The sequence below is a fragment of the Garra rufa genome, chromosome 21, assembly GCF_049309525.1.
Source record: "Garra rufa chromosome 21, GarRuf1.0, whole genome shotgun sequence".
Classification (NCBI taxonomy): domain Eukaryota; kingdom Metazoa; phylum Chordata; class Actinopteri; order Cypriniformes; family Cyprinidae; genus Garra; species Garra rufa.
The window spans coordinates 26,793,589-26,814,880 of NC_133381.1; the positions used below are offsets into that span (position 1 = coordinate 26,793,589).

The 21,292-nt window shown below is 42.0% G+C and overlaps 1 protein-coding gene across 1 annotated transcript; it reads right to left on the reverse strand.

Annotated features, from left to right (window-relative positions):
* Positions 1-7,394: 7,394 nt before the first annotated feature.
* LOC141296193 (uncharacterized) lies at positions 7,395-15,093 on the reverse strand. Its single transcript, XM_073827471.1, has 2 exons — positions 15,013-15,093; positions 7,395-8,939 (listed from the first exon to the last, which is right to left on the reverse strand). The coding sequence occupies exon 2, from the start codon at positions 8,919-8,921 to the stop codon at positions 7,395-7,397; it is 1,527 nt and encodes a 508-aa protein (XP_073683572.1). The 5' UTR covers positions 8,922-8,939; positions 15,013-15,093.
* Between the last annotated feature and the right edge of the window lie 6,199 nt (positions 15,094-21,292).

Genomic DNA, 21,292 nt, shown 5'->3' on the forward strand with positions numbered 1-21,292 from the left:
ACATCTGATGCAGACAGTTGAGTCCATATTGAGACCACTTTTTAAAACCTGTATCTGTACGAGCTGGAACAAAATCATTAAGATAACCAATATTGGCAACGGATGAAATTTTCTTTGACATGCCAAATGATGTTTGTATAGTTCTCCAGATTTTTAACGTTACTTTAGTCCATTCTCCCATATTGGCATTTTTTAATGATATGTTGGAAAAAGGAACTACCTTAAGGGGCATTGAACAGAGACTCTTTTCAATGTTGACCCAGCGAGTATGTGTGATATCTCTAATCCATGAGATCAAGGGCCTCAGTTGAGCAGCCCAAAAGTAAAACCTAAAATTTGGAAGCCCCAGCCCCCCATATGAAATCACTGTCTTATAAATGTTACATACATCAAGTAAACTGCATGTGAGATGAAACACAGATGATACAGTAGTCAACATTTGAATTGTGTCAAAAAAAGCTGTCCTAAGACAAGAATGGGTATAGTTTTGGTTTTAGAACTTTGATCAAAGGTTTTAATCCACTTTGAACAGGTAATAGAAATAGTAATATGCTGCGGGACGAGCAAACGACAGACCCAGTAAGTGGTGTCAGGCCTCGGAGAGGCTTTTATTAAACATAAAATAAACAAATGTGTAAAAGTGGAAAAATAAGAGTCCAAAATAAACAGGGGATCTGATATTCTCGTCTTGCTGGGAGTTCCGTAAAGGTCCTTCTCGAACACTGCTGCTCTTTCACGGAACTCCCAGCATGACAAGGATAACAGTTTCCCCTTTAATTTGGACACTCCCCCCCCCCCCCCTTTTGGACATTTTATGTTTAATAAAAACTAAAACTAATTACATGGAGTCAAGGAACGCAATAACCTCTTGTAAGCGGTCCACTCCAAGGCCGTCTCTTTGTCCTCCCAAGGGATCAATGCGTTGCTGAAGTTCAGTCAAGCAGTCAATGTCCAGAGCATATTCACTTTCGGGGACCTCAACGCTGTCTGGCCAGCTAAAAGCTGGTAGCTGAGGTGAGAAGGGCACTTCTGCCTCCAGTTGAGCTAGCTGCTCATCAGCCCCAAACACTCCCTGGATCCCAGTGAGATTTTCAGCCTGCAAGCGAAGACAGCCACGCACAAACATCTGATATGGTGACATGTACCTTGCTGTTCTCAGGCAGTGATGGTTCCACTGGTTCACAAAGAGAGTCAAGTCCCGGTTTATTCGGGGAAGGTAGATGTAATCGAGCGCCCACAGATGCTTTTCATTGTTGCAATCTACTATTCCATCACCTTCCAAAACAGCTGCGCAGGCTCTTTTATTGTACATGACGTCCCGATGACAGGTCCGTTGCATCACGATTAAAAGCAGTATCAATAAAGTAAAAAATCTGATGTGCAATGCAGTCAAGCTCCAGTGCGCTGTTTAAACGAGTGTTCTCACTGATACTTTTGTGATTTGCGGAGTTTTGACAAGTTTTATAGCGTTGATATTGTTTCTTATTCAAAAGTGGTGACAGAAAAAACTCAGCACCCCCAGTGAAGCAAATGTATATGTAAGGGAATCAAGTTGAACAATTACATGTAGCCTACCCAGCTTTTAAATTGTGTTGGTTAAAATAAAATGCTCTTCAGAACAGGTTAATCATTTGTGAATGTGTCTCCGAAATCAGAAATTGAAAACCAGACACGTTTAACATTTGCATTCAACAAAAATCATTCAACAAGTGTATTTTGTCAGGTAATTATGACATTTAACCAATGTTTGAGATATGTGAAACACTTTTTTTACTGAAATGTGTATCAGTAATAATCTCAGTAATGTGTTATTCTAAAAAAAAGACTAAAATTTTTTGACTAAACCTAGACTAAAATTAAAAGACTTTTAGTCGACTAAAACTTGACTAAGATACCTTGAGTTTTCTTTTGACTAAAACTACGCTAAAATGACGAGACTTTTAGTCGACTAAAACTTGACTAACAAAAAAAGATATGTGAGTGACTAAATATGACTAAAACTAACAAGGACATTTGGCACAAGACTAAGACTAAATAAAAAATAGGTGACGAAATGAACACTACGCTGATTATGGGTGCTCCTTCCCCTCAAAGCAGTCTCCTGGCAGATCCTCGAAAAAAACCTCCATGAATAGGCAAACCCCATTGTTCTCTCCACTTTGGTCGCAGCGGACTCTTGACGGCACACCATCAGGGGCGCCGCTAAGGGGGGGGTAAGTTAGGACAATTCTAAGGGCCCACGCACTTTAGGGGCCCCCAGAGATCTGCTTAAGTGTGGTAGGGGGGGCCCAACTTCATATTTTGTCATAGGGTCCAAAATTGCGAGCGGCGCCCCTGCACACCATACTGGGGTGCGTTTCCCGTACAGCGACATAACTCGCTGGTTAACCTCCATAGTACGATGCATCGTTGTGGAAACGAACTAGCTAGTCACAAGTGTTTCCCGAACACGGTCGCATCTCCGTCGTTTGAACCACATTAGTTCAACAACTTAGGTCCGTTGTTAATGACGTCACCGAGTAATAACTTCTGCTATTTAACTGATTAGGGTCTCTCAAAAATGCAGCTATATTGAACATGGCACCTAATGACTAATTTACTATTTTTGTTCCCTGTCAATTTGCTTTATTTGATGTTTGATTCATTGCGCGTTCTCTCTTACGTCATATTCCGGGGTCCCCTGAGGCATTTGTGCACATGCGCACTGTTCATAAACAACGCTTATAAAGGACGCACAAAAATACATAGAGTAAAATGCATTTATTTTTAGATAAAATTGAGGATATAGATTGTACTGCGTGTTAGCTTGCAAACTGTGACCAAGAACATAATTTATTTAGCCCACATGTGTTACTAAGAAGCAACGATGCTTCTAACCACAGGTCAAGAGCTGTAGTTCCAACCAAGTAAGTTTGTGACGCTGTTTGCGAATGTTCGTTTGAACTATGGTGTTGGGAAACACCCAATCGTTGAACTATGTTGGTAACGACGGAACTTGCGACCATAGTTGGCTAACGATGCTTTTGGGAAACGCACCCCTGTTCGACAGCTTTAACAAACTTCTTCATGACAGTGCTGCTTCTATTGTTGTCTGAAGCTTCCAAAAAATGTGACCAATCTGCTGAATCCATTAATGGCCCCGTGAATAACAATTCTCCATCTGAAAACGAAATGAATAAGTTAGCACCAGTGCTATGTACAAAAAAGTTAACATACAGCCCTTTATGTATGTGTGTATATATATATGCTGTCAGCTAAAAGCTGGTAGCTGAGGTGAGAGGGGAAGTGTGTGTGTGTGTGTGTGTGTGTGTGTGTGTGTGTGTGTGTGTGTGTGTGTGTGTGTGTGTGTGTGTGTGTTCTTGAATATAGGGTTTATGAGGAAAAAATGTCAGGTTACTCACTATAAGGACAGCTTGGTTTATGAGGACACTTCAGTGTTCTCATAATTCTGGGAGTAGTTATGTTGTTTTTTTGACTCCAAATAATGCCCCTATTATGTTTTTACATTTAAAAAAAAAAAAAAAAAAGACCTTATATACCACAATGTGTATGTGTATGATTTTTGAGGATGTCCCCTTTAACCACGATGTGCATTTTACAACAGTACAATCTCGCGGGAAATTATACAACAATTATAATAACATAGTCTCATCTTCTTTGATGGAAATGGAAAGAAAATAGTGCCGATTAAAACTGAGGTATGATTTTTGTCTGGAGTGTTTTTTGTGATGTAAATTAATCAAGCTTTGAAACGCATATATTTTTTTCACGTAAAAACTCACAGTTTTGAGGCCCCGGAAACTAACATTGACTACTTTCTTGAAAAACTTCCAGTGGCCAGAACTCTGACCAGGGAGGTGAACGCAGTGTGGGTCAGTGTGTATACACTATAGTGCTGATAAGGATTGTAAACAACTTCATGTCTTAAATGGGCGAACTATCCCTTTAAGCATCCTTCATATAGCAGCCCTTAATTTGTCATTTGTGGACATATTTTCAAATTGACATATTTCAGATATCAAAAATATCAATAGCCACTATATGGCTGTAGAACTTATTGGTTGCATTTAGGCTGAAATCAATAAACCATTGCTGTAATCAACTTGACCTCTTAAGTTTTAGATTTGATCAAGTTAAAAGTGTAAAATTGTGCTGGGTGAGACTATACAAAGGTGCCAAAATATGCCTACAGACAAATCTTACAATGCTATATAAAAAAAGACCAAGTAGAAGACAGAGAAATAAATTTATTTTGGAAACAAAAAAACATTTCAATAACTCACAAAAGTAAAATGGAACCATTTAGGTTTTTTTTTAATCGTTTCCCTAATCTGAACAGTTCAAGACTTGGCAACTTTTCATCTATTTGATGTCTGCATTTACATCTGCAAGACATAGTTTGCTCATCTGCAATACGTCTATTCAGTCCCTCCAGAAAAACGCGATTATGCGATCGCATGATTCCATGCATAATCAGCCAAAGTCTGCATATTTATGCGGGGGACGCATTTTTTCAAATACGCCGCACTTTCGCCGCATAAATTGCAGATTTCCACGCGCAAAATATGCGGGCTTGCATGATTTCATAATCCCTTTTCCGTTTGGGTCTTTGTCTTCGTTCTTTCGAGTACTATTGTGGTCGCGCGTTGCCGCGACGTTCTGTCTTGCCTCACTTCATTTTCGCCTGCCTGACCAGTCCACATCAAGTGAACTGGACATCGGGAGATTGTGAGACCCGAATATTAATCCGTGTGGCCGTTTGGCCATCCCCGCACTGTTTCAACTGGAGGACTGTGTTTGTGGGGTTCGTATGGTACCATTAGATTGTTGTGTGGATGAAATTATAAGTTGATGTGAGTGGTTTGAGTGTGGTCTGTTTGTTTATTGTTGGAAGCGTGTGCGAGTGTGTATATGTACGAGTGTGTGAGCGTGAGAAATCAGTACTAAGGGTTGTGAGTTTGCGTGATCTTATGGAGTAAATTTTGTTGTGTGTATATTGTTGATGGACCAGGTGTAATGTGATTGCATCTGTTATTTTGTTGCTTTTCTATTGTTGATGATCAATTTTGTATTTTTCTTTTTTTGTGTGTGTTTATTGATTTGATTTGATTTATGGTCATTTGATTTTTGTTTTTGTTTTGTTTTTCGTGTTTTGTTGATTTTGACTTATGACTATTTGATTGTATTCTTTTTTGTGTGTGTGTGTTTATTGATTTGTGTCAATCTGATGTTGATTTTGTTAATTTTGTTGGACGGGCTAAGGAGTGCTGACCACTCTAGGTCCATGTTAATGGGTACCCTTGTTCACTGAGTGATTTGGCTCTTCTGATTTTTCTGTCATATGAATACACCTGTGTTTGTGGTGAAATGAGTACATTAGTGTACGTTTGAAGTGCGTAGTGAAGTGGAATTGGGGTAGGTTGGTTATTTCTCCTTGCCATCTGATGTGTTACTTTTGATTTGTCTAATTTATTTTTTTTGTTTTGATTTGGAAGCCATATTAACCCCTTGTGTCCTAAATTGTGTCTGTGTGTTTAGCTTTTATCCCAGTAATAATAAAATATTGTATCTTTTTTTCTATATTCACGTCTCTGCTCTATTCTTGTGGGAACAGACCTGGGTGTCTTTGACCATTATTTCCCTGGGAGAGATTCCCAGGGTGGCATAGTCGATGTTATAATTATAATTGAGTCCAGAATAACGAAATTCACCCCTTACGGTGCTACATCTGGCAATAAGGGTGTTGGGGGAACACTTTTTTCTCTCTTTTTCATCAAACCGCAGTTTTTGCAAGTTCCCGCAGTTTTTGCAAGTTCCCGCAGTTTTTGCAAGTTCCCGCAGTTTTTGCAAGTTCCCGCAATTTCATCGCATAAAATTGCATAAATATCCCGCATATTCAATCGCATTTTTTAAGAAAACGTGCCGCATAATCAAGGATTTTTGCCCGCAACAATCACAAAAAAACGCCGCGTTTTTCTGGAGGGACTGTCTATTGGATGTTTCCTATAAGATGTCAAATAGACGTCTAATAAATGTCTTAAAGATGTTTATGAATTATAATGTATGTAACACTGACATCTTACAAACGTCTGCCTGACGTTTGTACACAGATGCTTTCCAGATCAAGAAATCTTTAACGGACATCTTGCAGATGTACATGTATTATTTGGGAAATTAGGTCCCGCAAAGTGAGTTCCTAGGATAAAACCGTTTCTAGTTCCTGTGGTGCGAACACGCCAAAAAGCTGTAACTTCTTCCAGTAGTTCTAGGAACTATGAAAAGGTTTCTCTGGTGCAAAGGTCCCAATGGTCCCGTGGTCCCAATTTTCCCGCTCTTTGCAGAGTCAAATTTGGACATGATATCTATAACAAGACTATAATACATTTTACAAAGAATTGAATTATAGAAGCATTTCAAGAAATGCAATTTCAAGCACAGGCATACCAAACACAAATATAAACCATTAAGCTATTCAATAGTTATCCAAAAGGACATACACAACGAGTGGTTAAAACATGATAGACAAATGTGTGGGCTACATAAATGATAGGAAGTTATGCATAGAAATGATTAGTTGCTCTTAAGTCCTTTGAGCATCATTTTAGATGCATACATACATGAATAGGCAGTTTTCTGTGTCGTATTGGGAATGTAATGGTACGTTCTCTGAGCTGGAAGGTCAAAAGGTTAGGGAAGGAATCTCTGTTTCTGTCCTGCGTGGGGGAGCCCACCAACCAAAATCTCTAATGATTTTCCTCATGTGACGTTCATGATGTGCATATTTTGACCATTAATCTTGGTTACTTGCCCCAATCTCTTTTCTTGGGATTATCAACAAGTGTCCTTGTGTGTTAATGTTGCATGTTGTTCTTAGCTTCTAGTTCATTAGACTTCAGGGTGGCTGGTGCCAGGGTATCAAGCGACACATTTATGGCCTCTTGTGGAATTTGGGTCTGTAGAAGTGTTTCAAATCTTCTAATCGAACCACTTGAATTGTCTGATTTGTGCTGAGATCCTACAACTTTAGAACCAAGTAATTCAGATCGAAAACAAAACACTTTAAAGGTGCGTCCAATGAGTAGATGGCAAGTCAGGATCAGGGTTGCCAGGTTTTTACAACAAAACCCACCCAATTGCTACTCAAAACTAGCCCAATGGTGTTTCGAAGTGGGGGTCCCCCGGGGAAGTTAAATACGTGTTTTTGGCTTGGTTACCCTAATAAAATCTGCATTCCAGGGGCTAAATATCACGTTATTGGAATCAGTGCTCTCTGTGAAAGGGAAAATTCTTTCCTTTATGGCACAAGTTCATTGGCCACTATGCTATGGAAAATTCAAAGAAATATGTGCGAATAAAGAAGGTAACTGGACGAAGCTTTGCCCAAATAAATGTGGTTACTCCACTGTATGGATCCTCATGTGTAGCTTCAGGTGACTTTTAAAAAAGAAAATCTTCCCGCACTGATCACACCTGTTATGACGCTTCTCTCCGCTGTGCATCTTCTCGTGTGTTTTCATATTTCCTAACTGACTGAATGTCTTGTCACAGTATGAACACTTGTGAGGTTTTTCTCCAGTGTGAACTCTCAGGTGTAGTCTTAAATGTTTCGCTGTAGTGAAAGTCTTCCCACACTCAAAGCACAAGTGCTCTCTCGCACCAGTATGCAGAGTTTTCTGATGTAAAAGTAAATTCCTCAGCCGTGAAAATGTCTTTCCACATTCAGAACAGGATTCTGGCTTCTTATTCGTATGAACTGCCAGGTGAGTTTTCAGACCTGATGACCAATGAAATGTTTTGTCGCACTGATCACACTTGAATGGCTTCTCTCCAGTGTGGATCCTCATGTGAAGAGCAAGACCGTTTCTGTATGGGAAACTCGTCCCGCACTGATCACACGTGTGTGGCTTTTCTCCAGTGTGAACTCTCATGTGTCCTTTAAGATGTGCTCTTTGCGTGAAGCTCTTTCCGCATTGATCACAAGCGAATGGCTTCTCTCCAGTGTGAACTCTGAGGTGACACTCAAGACTATCTTTCCTTGAGAATCTCATTTCACACCGATCGCACATGAACGGCTTCACTCCGGTGTGGATTCTCATGTGAAACTCAGGACTATTTTTGTGTGCGAATCTCTTTTCACAAAGATCACACTTGTACGGCTTCTCTCCTGTGTGAGTTCTCATGTGTACTGTAAGGTTTGATGATTGTCTGAAACTCTTACCACAGTGATCACACGGAAACGGCTTCTCTCCTGTGTGAACTCTCATGTGAAGCTCAAGATAGTCTTTGTCTGAGAAACTCTTCCCGCACTGATCACATGAAAACGGCTTCTCTCCAGTGTGGATTTTCATGTGCTTTTTAAGGGATCTTTTTTCTTTAAATTGATTTCCACATTGATTACACGTGAATGGCTTCTCTCCAGTGTGAACTCTCATGTGACGCTCAAGACTTTGTTTGAGTGAGAAACTCTTCGCGCACTGATCACATGGAAACGGCTTCTCTCCTGTGTGGACTCTCATGTGTCCCTTAAGGTTTCCTTGTTGTGCAAACCTTTTCCCGCATTGATCACATGAAAACGGCTTCTCTCCAGTGTGGATTTTCATGTGCTTTTTAAGGGATCCTTTTTCTTTAAATTGATTTCCACATTGATTACACGTGAATGGCTTCTCTCTAGTGTGAACTCTCATGTGACGCTCAAGACTTTGTTTGAGTGAGAAACTCTTCGCGCACTGATCACATGGAAACGGCTTCTCTCCTGTGTGAACTCTCATGTGTCCCTTAAAGTTTCCTTTATGTGCAAAACTTTTCCCGCGCTGATCACATGTGAACGGCTTCTCTCCAGTGTGAACTCTCATGTGACACTTAAGACTATGTTTGTCTGTGAAACTCTTTCCACACTGAGTGCAGACAGATTTCTTGGCCATTCTTTTCTTTAAAAATGTCTTTTTAGTCTCTGAGTGACTCAAAGTTCCCTTCCGGAGGGAACTCTACGCTGCGTCCTGGTTAGGACACTTTGGGAACTGCCTTCAGCGTGACCGGTTCTGAAGCTCTTATAAAACAACGGCAATGAACTTGACATTGACCGGCGCCAGCCCATGACGTCATTAACAAGGCGCCTACTAGTATAAAAGGGCGCTTGTGAATACAGCAACCATCTTTTTGTTCTTCAGATCACCTTGTTCTAAGCGTGAGTATGATGGCAATGTCCGGAGGTAAGCAATTTAGGAAGTGTGCTGATCCGTGTCCGCGGAGTCTGACACCGGATGATTCGCACGATTTATGCGTGATATGTTTGGGTGAGCAGCACGCGCGCTCCGTCCTTGAGGGGGCGGAGTGCGTACACTGTGAGAGCTTTTCTATCAAAAAGCTCCGCTCTCGTTTGTCCTTATTCTCGAGGGGATCAGGACATCCGCCTCCCCCACGCGGCTCTGGTCCCGCGGCAGCTGAGGCTGCCCGGCGGCTGAGATCGTGGGGTTCGCAGGTGGAGCTCGCTGACGAGTTTCAGAGAGGCGTGTCTCTCTCGCGCTCGTCAGCGGGAGACGAGGGCGCGCTGCTGGATGAGGATGTGTTGTCTCTCACATCCTCAGATCCAGCGGCGAGTGTGCTGTTGGCTGCTAGCCAGGGCGAGCAGGAAGAGGCTGAGATGGGCGAAGATGAGTCTTTTGAGCCCATCCAGCCCTCCTGCCCCGCGTATGAGGAGCTGATGGACGTCATGGGGCGCGCCGCCGCGAGGTTAGATCTGCCGTGGCGGCGCGCGCAGGAAGAGGTCTCTCACGGCAGGCTTGGTGAGAGATATCTTCCTGGCCATGTCAGGCCACCTCCTTTGAGCCTCCCATTCCTTCCCGACCTCCATGCTGAGGTCGAGAAGGCATGGGATAAACCTTACTCGGCCCGCATTCCCAGACATCAGCATGTCAATTATGCTGACGTCCAGGGAATGCGTGAGCACCCTGGCTGCGTATCTTTCCTCGGGAGGGACGTCGACACTCACGGCTCCAACCCTGCCGAATAAGCCGCTCAAGGAGACATCGCGGCTGAACGGCAGGGCATACGCGGCAGTAGGTCAGGCTGGTGCCGCCCTGCACACTGTAGCGGTGTTGCAGGCGTACCAGGCCGACCTACTAAAAGATCTGGACCAGGGCCTGGGGCTTTCCCCGGAGGAGATGACTGAGCTGCACCGCACCACTGATCTCTCTCTGAGGGCCACCAGACAGACAGCGACCGCCGTTGGTCGCGCTATGTCTGCTTTGGTGGCCACAGAGAGACATCTGTGGGTGAACCTGACGGGCATCGGGGAGAAAGAGAAGCGTTTTCTCCTCGATGCCCCGGTTTCGCCTTCCGAACTTTTTGGCACGTCTGTACAGACGGTGGTGGAGAAGTTCAGGGAGGCGAAGGCGCGCTCAGCGGCCTTTAAGTCCTTCACCCCTCGCCGGTCCACGCCCGCACCCGACCAGCATAGACAGCCTGGCCCGTCCTGGCCCCAGGGCCGGAGACAGGGCCAGGTGGCTAGTGTGGCCGCTCGAGGCCCTCCACCTCCACGGAGCAGGTCTCAGAGGAGGCGCGATGCGCGGCGTAGGAAGCCGGATCTCAGGGAGACGATCCAGCGCCGGCGTCAAAGCAGGCAGGAGTCGGGTACCTGAGGTCCCTCCCTTTCGCCCCTCACGCCCGCTCGGCCGCCTGCCTTCCTGTCCTACTCCTAGACTCCGGGGCCGGGCCTATGATGAAGTTACTAACGCATTCTGACAGGCCCGGTATACGAACTGACATATCTGGGTGTTATATGTGTGTGTACATGTTTGTCTTCCAGCTCCGCTTGGGTGAGACTTAGTTTGGGCTCCTTAATCTGAGCCCCCTGGTCCCCGAATGCCAAGTGTAGTTAGGTCTCCCCTCTTCCTGAGGTAGTGTCTGGACCTCCACTTCTGTTAAACTCCTGTGGGGTTAGAAGCGTTGTTAGGCTCCCCTAAGCGAGCACCACCGAGTGTTTCTCGCCCGGAGCCTCCGCCGTTGGAGCTCAATGTGGCAAACCTGCATACGCATGTTCACCCATCCACTGGGGCAGCAGTCTACCCCGCCCCGCGGTAAGAGTCTCTCCAGACTCCGCTCGTCTGAGTGTGAAGACCGGGAGGTTGGGTAGGTTCCCCACCCTTAGAAGATAGGTGCAACCCAGGGTTGAGCGCATGGGCTGCCTCTCTTGGTGAGTCAGTGCACTATAGGCCCCGCTCCCCAGGGCCCTGTCAAAAGGGAAAAAAAGAAGTTTCTTTAGTGAGAGAGGGCAGTTTAGGAACCCCCCTAAGAAGGTGAAGCCCTAAGTGTAGGGATTTTCAGGCCTCCTCTCTCTGAGAGTTGTGCCGACAAGATTCCCCTTCATGCAGGCTCTTGTTTAGGCTGATTTCTCACAAGCTCTATCAGCTAGCACTTAGGGGTTTGAGTGTAGTGGGGCTCCCCTCATTAGCATGAGTTCTGTTGGTTAGCACCCCCTCTCCCAGACTGTCCTGCCACGGTGAGCGTTGTCAGGGTGTTGCAGGCTTCCTCTCGATCGAGAGTTCTTCTGTATTGAGCCTCCGCTCTTCGCTGCTGCTGTTCAAAGACCTCCTTTCGCCTAGTGGCGTCATGATGTAGGTCAGGCCATTGGTCTTCCCCCACGGTTTAGACCTAGAATGCTTAGACGCGTTCCCCTGTTTTGAGAACCGTCCAGTTGCAGCCTTCGCTCCCCTCAGTGCTCCGCTGACAAGTACATACTCGTGGTTTTTAGCTGGTAGGCCTGCTAGGCCTCGCTAACTGCCGGCTATGTGCTTTGTGCTCTTTGCCAAAGCCCAGTATTGTAAGGCTCTTTTCGTTCAGACTTGAAGCCTCCTCTCCACAGTATCCTGTGAGGTAGGTTCATGTACTTGTAGCGTTGAGTGTAGCCAGGTCTCCCCTCAGTGGGGTTTCACCGAGACCTCCACTTTTGAGCATCTCTCTCGCTAGAGACTACTAGACTGCTAGACTACTAGAATACCGCTCACCAAGACCGAGTGTTGTCAGGCTTTTTTCTCTCTGTAAGATTCGTTTCAAAGCCTCCACTCTACGGGGCCCCTGCTTTCTGCATTTAGGCCCTGCTGTGAGTCCTGGTATTCTCTAAAGCGTTGAGTGTAGCTAGGTCTCCCCTCACTAAAAATATTTGGGTGAGATCTCCACTCCATAGAGCTAGGAGATTGAGCGTTGCTAGGTTTCCCCTCATCCGAGGGTCTCTGTGAAGCCTCCGTTCCCCTGAAGCTCCGCTCCGGGTACTTTCAGACGTGAGTGTAGCTAGATCTCCCCTCACTGTATATTTAGTATGAGATCTCCACTCTGTAGAGCTGGGAGGTTGAGCGTTGTCAGGTGTTCCTCTCATTCTGAGAGTCTCTATGAAGGCCTCCGTTCCCCAGAAGCTCCGTTTTTAGTACCTCCAAGCGTGAGTGTAGCCAGGTCTCTCCTCACTTAGAGCGTTGAGGCCTCCACTCGTAAAGAGCTGGCGGATTGAGCATGTTGGGGCTTCCCCTCTGGTGAGGCCCCCGTTCTCCAGAAGCTCCGCTTCCAGTCTTTCCCTCCAGGCGTGAGTGTAGTCAGGTCTCCCCTCACGAAGGGTTATTGAAATCTCCACTCCTAAGAGCTAGTGGATTGAACGTTGTCAGGTTTCCTCTCTTTTTGAGAGTCTTCTGTGAAGCCTCCGTTCTCCAGAAGCTCCGCCTTCAGTACTCTAGGCGTGAGTGTAGCCAGGTCTCCCCTCACTAGAGGGGCTATTTTGAGACCTCCACTCCTGAGAGTTAGTGGATTGAACGTTGTCAAGGTTTCCTCTCCTTAGAGAGTCTTCTGTGAAGCCTCCGTTTTCCAGAAGCTCCGCCTCTGTACTTACAAGCATGAGTGTAGTCAGGTCTCCCCTCACACAAGGGTTTATGTTTGAGACCTCCACTCTTACAGAGCTCCGAAGCTCCAGGCTTTGCTATCGCCTGTGATAATTATATGGTGTTTCCCTCGCTACGCTCTGGGCACCTTCTCAAACCCACAATAGTGGTGAGTACTCACGCGAAGCTTTGAGCACTCCTTAAAAACCCACGTGAAGTGGTAAGTGCACACGCAAGTCCTTGGGCACTTTCTAAAATCCACATGAGTGGTAAAGACTCCCCCCTGAAGGTTGGGTTCTTTTCTAAAATCCTGTATGGTATGGGTTACGCAGTATTTCTCCGTTCCCATTCTAGAGTTGGTTCTAAACACCCCTGGGTGGTTACAACTCCACTGCAGATAGCACTACCTATAGGTTTGAGTGCCGCTAGGCTTCCTCTCATCTAGAGAGTCTTCCTGCAGAAGCCTCCACTCTTCCTAAAGGGAAAATAAGTTTGGGCGTGAGTGTAGCCAGGTCTCTCCTCACTTAGAGCGTTGAGGCCTCCACTCGTAAAGAGCTGGCGGATTGAGCGTGTCGGGGCTTCCCCTCTGGTGAGGCCCCCGTTCTCCAGAAGCTCCGCTTCCAGTCTTTCCCTCCAGGCGTGAGTGTAGTCAGGTCTCCCCTCACGAAGGGTTATTGAGATCTCCACTCCTAAGAGCTAGTGGGTTGAACGTTGTCTAGGTTTCCTCTCCTTAGAGAGTCTTCTGTGAAGCCTCCGTTTTCCAGAAGCTCCGCTTCCAGTACCTCTAGGCGTGAGTGTAGCTAGGTCTCCCCTCACTGAAGGGTTATTTGAGACCTCCACTCCTAAGAGCTAGTGGATTGAACGTTGTCAGGTTTCCTCTCTTTTTAGAGAGTCTTCTGTGAAGCCTCCGTTCTCCAGAAGCTCCGCCTCTGTACTTACAAGCGTGAGTGTAGTCAGGTCTCCCCTCATGCATGGGTTATGTTTGAGACCTCCACTCTTACAGAGCTCCGAAGCTCCAGGCTTTGCTGTCGCCTGTGATAATTATATGGTGTTTCCCTCGCTACGCTCTGGGCACCTTCTCAAACCCACAATAGTGGTGAGTACTCACGCGAAGCTTTGAGCACTCCTTAAAACCCACGTGAAGTGGTAAGTGCACACGCAAGTCCTTGAGCACTTTCTGAAATCCACATGAGTGGTAAAGATTCCCCCGAAGGTTGGGTTCTTTTCTAAAATCCTACACGGTATGGGTTACGCAGTATTTCTCCGTTCCCATTCTAGAGTTGGTTCTAAAAACCCCTGGGTTTTTCCAACTCCACTGCAGACAGCACTACTTATAGGATTGAGTGTCGCTAGGCTTCCTCTCATCTAGAGAGTCTTCTTGCAGAAGCCTCCACTCTCCTGAGAACTCCACTTAGGTGGTTCTATTGCTTAGGCTCCTGGAGCCTCATGGATCACCTCCAGTGTTGAGTGCAGTTAGGTCTCTGACCTCCACTCCCAGAGTTCCCCGCAAGCACAGAGTGTTGCTAGGCTTCCTCTCGTTTAGAGAGTTGGTTTAGAGCCTCCGCTCTTCAGAACCCCCGCCTAGTATGAAGACTTAAGGGTAAGCTTCACTACTAGCGGTGAGTGTAGGTAGGCCTACTCTCGCTTAGAAGTATCAGGCCTCCACTCCTAGGAGTTCCGTGCTTGGGTGGCCGAGCTAGCTGTGACGTCGGCCCAAGTAGTGGGGAGTGATGTTCCTTCTTGACTCCTCAATCAGTCAGTTGTTCACTTACTCCTCAGCATGGCGGCGTGGGTATATCGTTCCCAAAGTGTCCTAACCAGGACGCAGCGTAGAGTTCCCTCCGGAAGGGAACGTCTCAGGTTACGTAGGTAACCCTAGTTCCCTGAGGACAGGGAACGAGACGCTGCGTCTCGTAGCCATGCATCGGGCCCCCACTTTCCATCAGACAAAAAGATGGTTGCTGTATTCACAAGCGCCCTTTTATACTAGTAGGCGCCTTGTTAATGACGTCATGGGCTGGCGCCGGTCAATGTCAAGTTCATTGCCGTTGTTTTATAAGAGCTTCAGAACCGGTCACGCTGAAGGCAGTTCCCAAAGTGTCCTAACCAGGACGCAGCGTCTCGTTCCCTGTCCTCAGGGAACTAGGGTTACCTACGTAACCTGAGACGTTTTTTTTCCTGGTTTGACATGATGCTCCTCCTCTTCACTCTCCTCGCTCTCCTCCATCAGGTCTGAAAAAAGAAGCATTTTAAAGAGCAAAATATGAAAGTAAGTCCTAGTGTAATAACAGATTAAAGACAGCTGCTGTTGTTCACTGCGTTGTGTTTTTATAAATTAATTGCATGACTGAGAAACAAATTACATTTTTGTGTGTGAGAACTATCATTTATTTGTCTTATGTTATGTTTTAAAGACCAACCAGAGAAAAGCTAATTAAATCACCTAAATTAGTGGAAAATAAATAGAAATTTCAAACTGTGTAAATATATCAATATTTCTCAATGCATGTCTTTGGAACATAAACACTTATTGACGCTGTTCAGTGAAGCTATGGTAACACAAATAAACCTCTGCAGACGTGACTGAATATAAATCAAATCACACATACGGATTTATTTATTATATTGCACTCTTGACACAAATAATAATTATCTGTCACTGCAACAGTTGTATCGAAAAACATTGATCAAATATCGAAGATAGTCTTCAATCATTGTAATGATGCACAGTTGTCCAGATCAAGGAAAAGTGATGTTTAAAAGTGAAACGTTAATAATCTAAGGCCGAGGTGATCTTTGCATCTTAACAGTATGAACAGATTTGGAGTAATGAAGGCAGAATTTTAATTTTTGGGAGAGTTATCGATTTTGTGTACAAAACATAAAAATAACAATGTTGTAAACTCTATATTTTAGCTTTTTTTGTGCTCAATGCTTTCTAACATTAACGTTCTTCAGCATCAAGGTGAACCATTAGGGTTGCAAAGGTGTGGAAAATTTCCAGGGGAACTTAATTTTAGAAATATTTTAAGTTGGACAGAATTTATAGAATTGTAAATTTGGTAATAACAATAAATTACTGAATAGATTTCATACACTATGACTTAAGGACCAGTTACTAAACGACTAGAGAGTTCATTTATTTCTGAGATTAAGGCTAGCAGCAAGTTAAGGGGACAGTTACTGTAGTGGTTTCCCTCTTCCTCAATCGAAGAAACATTTTTGAGACTCAGGTTTTGATACCAAAAAGAATTGCCGAAACGATCAAGCCGAGCCATTCACAGAGAACTAACTTACCTTGGTTGAGGCAGGGTTCTTATACCTGCCTTCTCAAGCACACATGTCAAACTGAATGGATTTACCATTATTATTATAAACAGATGTTCTTCCCCACCATGGACTAGCTATACTGCCCTCCAAAGGCAAAGTGCAGTAACTACGCGAACACTGAAACTGAGAAAAATGCCTTTAAATTTTTACACCAGCTAGACAAACATGTTGACACTCTTGTTTCTCTGAAACACTCTCATTTCTCTGGGACAAAATTTAACCAGGAGACTTTGCCACAAGACAAAACAGTTGTCACAAAGTCCATTTTAAGCCTTAACTCAATTTTGACCAAATGTGTAGTTATTGCGCTTTGCCTTTGAAGGGAAGTATAGGCCCCTAACATAAGTTCTTCCTTTCCCTGGCCTCCCTAGGGGAACATGGCCTAGTTACTGTAGTGTGCCTCAACATATATTTTGTCTAATGTTAAAACAAATCATATAGCTTCATCATATGAGGTCCACCATATGTGACTTCTGCAATGTCTGTACATTCCATTCTCCTGCAGGCCCGTACACACCCAGACAAATACATTATTATAATAGTAGCTGGATTAGTTCACATTATGACCAAAAAAAATCTTCAACATTACAGAAAAATTAAAATGACTCAGCCTCAAGTTGTTCTAAACCAATATGAATTTATTTGTTCTGAAGAATGTTCATTAACAAAAATGTCTATTTCCCCATTAACTCCCATAGTATTTTTTTTTTTGTCATACTACTTCGTCAATGGGGCCCAGCAACTAGCCACCAATATTCTTCAAAATATGTTTAACAGAAAAACTCCTACAGGTTTGAAACAATATGAGGGTGACAGAATGATAATCGGGATTATTTTTAATTTTTTTTATGCTTTATGAATTATGCTTTTACCAACAATTTTATCCAAGATTATGCTGCAAAACGTTTTTTTCCAACTACATTTAATTTTCTTGTTATAGGCTAACATAACATAACCAGTTTATTTCTTTTATTTCTAATGGCAGTTTTCCAACGTCACTAACTCAGAATTTTGCATCACTTATCATGAATGAAGAATAAACACCAACCTATTTGTTCTTCAGTATCTTCAGTGTGTTTCATTCTGCTGTGTTCTGGATCACTGGATCAGTCTTTACAGATTTCAGCTCTTCACAATGATTTGATGCTCATCTTCACTTGTGAACTAATGGGAGTCTTCCAGCATTTATAGCTGAACTGCAATTGGAGGAACTTCACTGATAAAGAATTTCAGTGAGGGAGGAGCTAAACTGCCAAAATAAAAAAATATAGCTGTTAAATAGTTTTTTTTTAATAGTCTCAAAAACCAGTAAAATTGTGTCTGCAATATATATCAGAATATATAAAATGAAAGTCTGAATAAATTTAATGAAAGTCCAAATATATATACAATGAAAGTCTGAATATATCAAATAAAAGTCTGAATATATGGAATGAAATCGGAATATATAAAATTATAGTCTTTATATATATATATATATATATATATATACACATACATACATACATACATACATACATACATACAATGAATGTCTTAATATATGGAACGAAAGTCTGAATATATTTATATATATACACAATGAAACATGTAGCTATTGAAGGAAATATAATGACATCAGCGCCATCTTGTGTTATTAATTTGCGATTGTTTAGACACATTTAGAACAATGAGCCAGTCCGCATGAAATTTAGTAGTGGCAATTTTAAGTAATGATGATTAAATTTGAAGTTTCCTTCTGTAATGGTTGCCTGATAAGCAGGAACTTCCTGGCCTGTCAGGTTCACCACATTCACTCTTCCGTGGTGAAATAGCGAACTAATTTCTTCATCAGTAAAACAGTGCAGCGTACGGTTACCAGTATTTGGGCCTGTGCATTTAAACCCCTGTTTAAGTTGTGCATTTAGGTCTGTATTTTATTGCATCAATGTGCTTTAATATAAATTTGAAGGAAATCATTGTTTTTCCACCACATTTTCATTCAATGGTAATTGATGGTTTCAAATGAGCGATCAAAGACTGCCCATTTTTTTTATGTCAACAGAAAGTTCTTTGTAGAAAGATGGAGGCCTGTCTGTAAAGTAGATAAACTCAATTTGTCTAAACGATGATTTTTGGATTTATAAGGGCTAGATTTATTACGTCAGGACGCTTCAGAGCTGTGTCATGTCTGTAATGTTTTAAAGATTAAGTTTATTTCATTTAGTAATTACTGATGTAATTAACTCGAAACATTCTGTGCAAAACCAACTTATGGCCATGCTTATTATGATCAACAGCCTATCTCAATTCTTTGCTCTTATCAGCCATAATAATGCATTATGGACGTGAGCGTTACGGACGCTTTATATTAAATCATATGCATACTGGCACACACGTTGGTGACCGATAGCCTGGCAGCATTTATTTCTACACTGCTGTGACCTGTTTCAAGCTTTCCCTATCACAACATTTCAGAAATTGATTCATTCTAAATTTTCAGAAATTGCATTCTCAACGAGAACATCGTGGAGCTGTGTGGGTCAGAAATGCAAAGGCGGACTGAAGGAAAAAAAATATTTATAATAAAAACTATATGAATAAAACCTATTTGAAATGTCATATAATGTTCATTGTCAATATTATAGTATTTTATAATGAATAATTTAATATTTATAAATAAACATGTATAAAAATACAACACGTAAGAGCAATTTTTCTGTACGTATCTAACTTACTAAAATACATATACAGTACTTGTCATACATAAACTCTAAATAGTTGACTGCACATACAACATAACCTAAGACAATACAGACTATACAAGTACTTGACATAACTGTGCATGATATTGTGCAAAAAAGGTATTTAAGGTTAAGAAGCAAGTACAATATGATTTGTGGTTCATTCACAAGTAAACATTTGCCGCCTGTCGTCTTATATTCGCCATCTCATTCGCAATCTATTTTATAAATATTTGTACAGTAGGCGGGCCTATAATATATTCAACATAATTTACTTAACCTGGATTGTGTCTTAGTTATTTAATGCATAAGCAAGTCATTAAAACTTTTTTTTTTTTTTCAGCTGCATCCGTTTAATCTTGATCAGAAATGATCAACAATTCGTTGCGGTGTTGGTCTGTTAGATCATATAGAAATGTCGAACAGTCTTCAATTTATAGGTCATGCTTGTCTTGGATGTAGACTGGTTGAGATTTATCAGATTCCAAACTTTATCACTAACCTAAGTAAATGTACATTTTTTGGCCAATATTCAAGTATTTGCGCAGAATGTTAATGCACATATGGGAGGCGCATGCGCGATCAAACATTTGTCCAGAGTCAGCACTGTGAATTTCATCAGGCAGCCGTCAAGAAACCATTAGTTTATTAACAAATAATTCAAATGTCTAATTTATTAGTTCAATATTGGCTTAAACGATTGACAATTAGTTACTACTAGACTTTTTAAAGAATTTGATACGCATTTCCATAGTCCGATAAATTCCGCTTTCAGAACGGTCACATCCGTAATGCTGATTTTTCCACTGACACAAAAACGAAAATGTAAACAAAATTGATATTTTAGGTTTTGTAAATAGCCAACCCTTGTCAATTCGGCAGATATTGTTGTTTCTGGTTTGTGCACTGTAAATCTTAGAAATTCTACGAAATATGTTCTCTCCCAGAAACTTAACTTAGTTCTAAACTCTCTTTAAAAAAATATATAAAGAGATGGTTCAATATGTAAAGTATGCAATTTATGAGAATTTATATTTCAGGTTTTGACTTTGAATATCAACACTGGAATTGTTTCTTAATTAATGGAAGATTGCTAGAAAAGTAGGCTTAGTAAAGAACTGCATGAAAAGCATTTGAAAGCACAAACACAAATTAATGTACATATTTGTAAGCAACAAATTGCCTACCTTCTTGACACCAATGCATTGAGCTTGAAATGGCAATTTACAGAAGATCTGAAGACATCAGCATAATAAATGAGGACAGGAACTTTTGAGATTAAATAAAGGAGTCTTTTCAGTAGCTGTTAATATTGATGAACCTCAGACTATCAACACTCAGTCATAGTCAGAGGATCATCTCAATTTATTCTAAGTGTTTGCCATTAGAAACAGATTATTTGAGTTGAGATGTGCTAAAAGTGTTAAACTTAAAGATAATACAATTATTTTCTCAATATGACATGAATACAAAAGCAAACACTACTTATCTTCATGAACCACTACAGCAGCATGCCCATGTGAATCTAAATAGTTTTATTTTCTAATAAGTACAGTATATTCATTGCAATGAAGCAATTACAACTTAAATACTAGTTTTGTGTGCAGAAAATTAAACTATTAATATTTACCTACATTAACATGTATATATTATAACGTCTGACGTTACCATGTAAAGTAGCTAACAATATGTCAGAAGAGTAGAAATAAAAGCACAAACCTTAAGATAGATTCCCATCAATTCCCTTCACAGATCTCCAAACTTCTTTCCAGCTGCACTAAATGTTTATTTCATTAGTCAGACGTAAGAAACGACGCAGAAAAGTCACGCTGTAGTCGATGAAAACAATACAGAAAGAAGCCTGTAAAATGTGGCTTAAACAAACGAATACAGTGTGTTTGATCCCTGTCTAAATAATATGTGCGGCTCCTCCTGAAGACTGGCGTCAACTGAATGAGGAGAGGCGCGAGAATAATGAGGTGGAAAAGATTCCTTCCAGACGGTCCTACAATGTCTTTTAGCGTGGTCTTTACTTTAAAAAAGCATAATATAATTATGTTATATAATTTGGCACTAAAAGAGATTCTGTAGAAAATTAAATCGACTTTGAAAACTGGGCAAAGTATTGTATTATTTTGGCTAGTCAGCTATTGACAAAGAAATGCCTTTTAAATATGTGGGATTTTTGTCACCATAAAATCCTAAATAACAGCAAGAGAATTTGATATTGTTTTTGGAGCCATTCCTTCTGGGATTATTATGTTTATGAAGGTTTTTATGCACTTTTCTCAGGTTGTGCTACATCTTATTGTGTTTAAAACAGTTACATTTTCCCTGACCGAGCTCAAAGTCAAATAATAGTGTTTGTACTCTGTTCCA

Coding starts and splice junctions, on each gene's coding strand:
- LOC141296193 (XM_073827471.1), bottom strand. CDS start 8,921: ATGGCCAAGAAATCTGTCTGCACTCAGTGTGGAAAGAGTTTCACAGAC.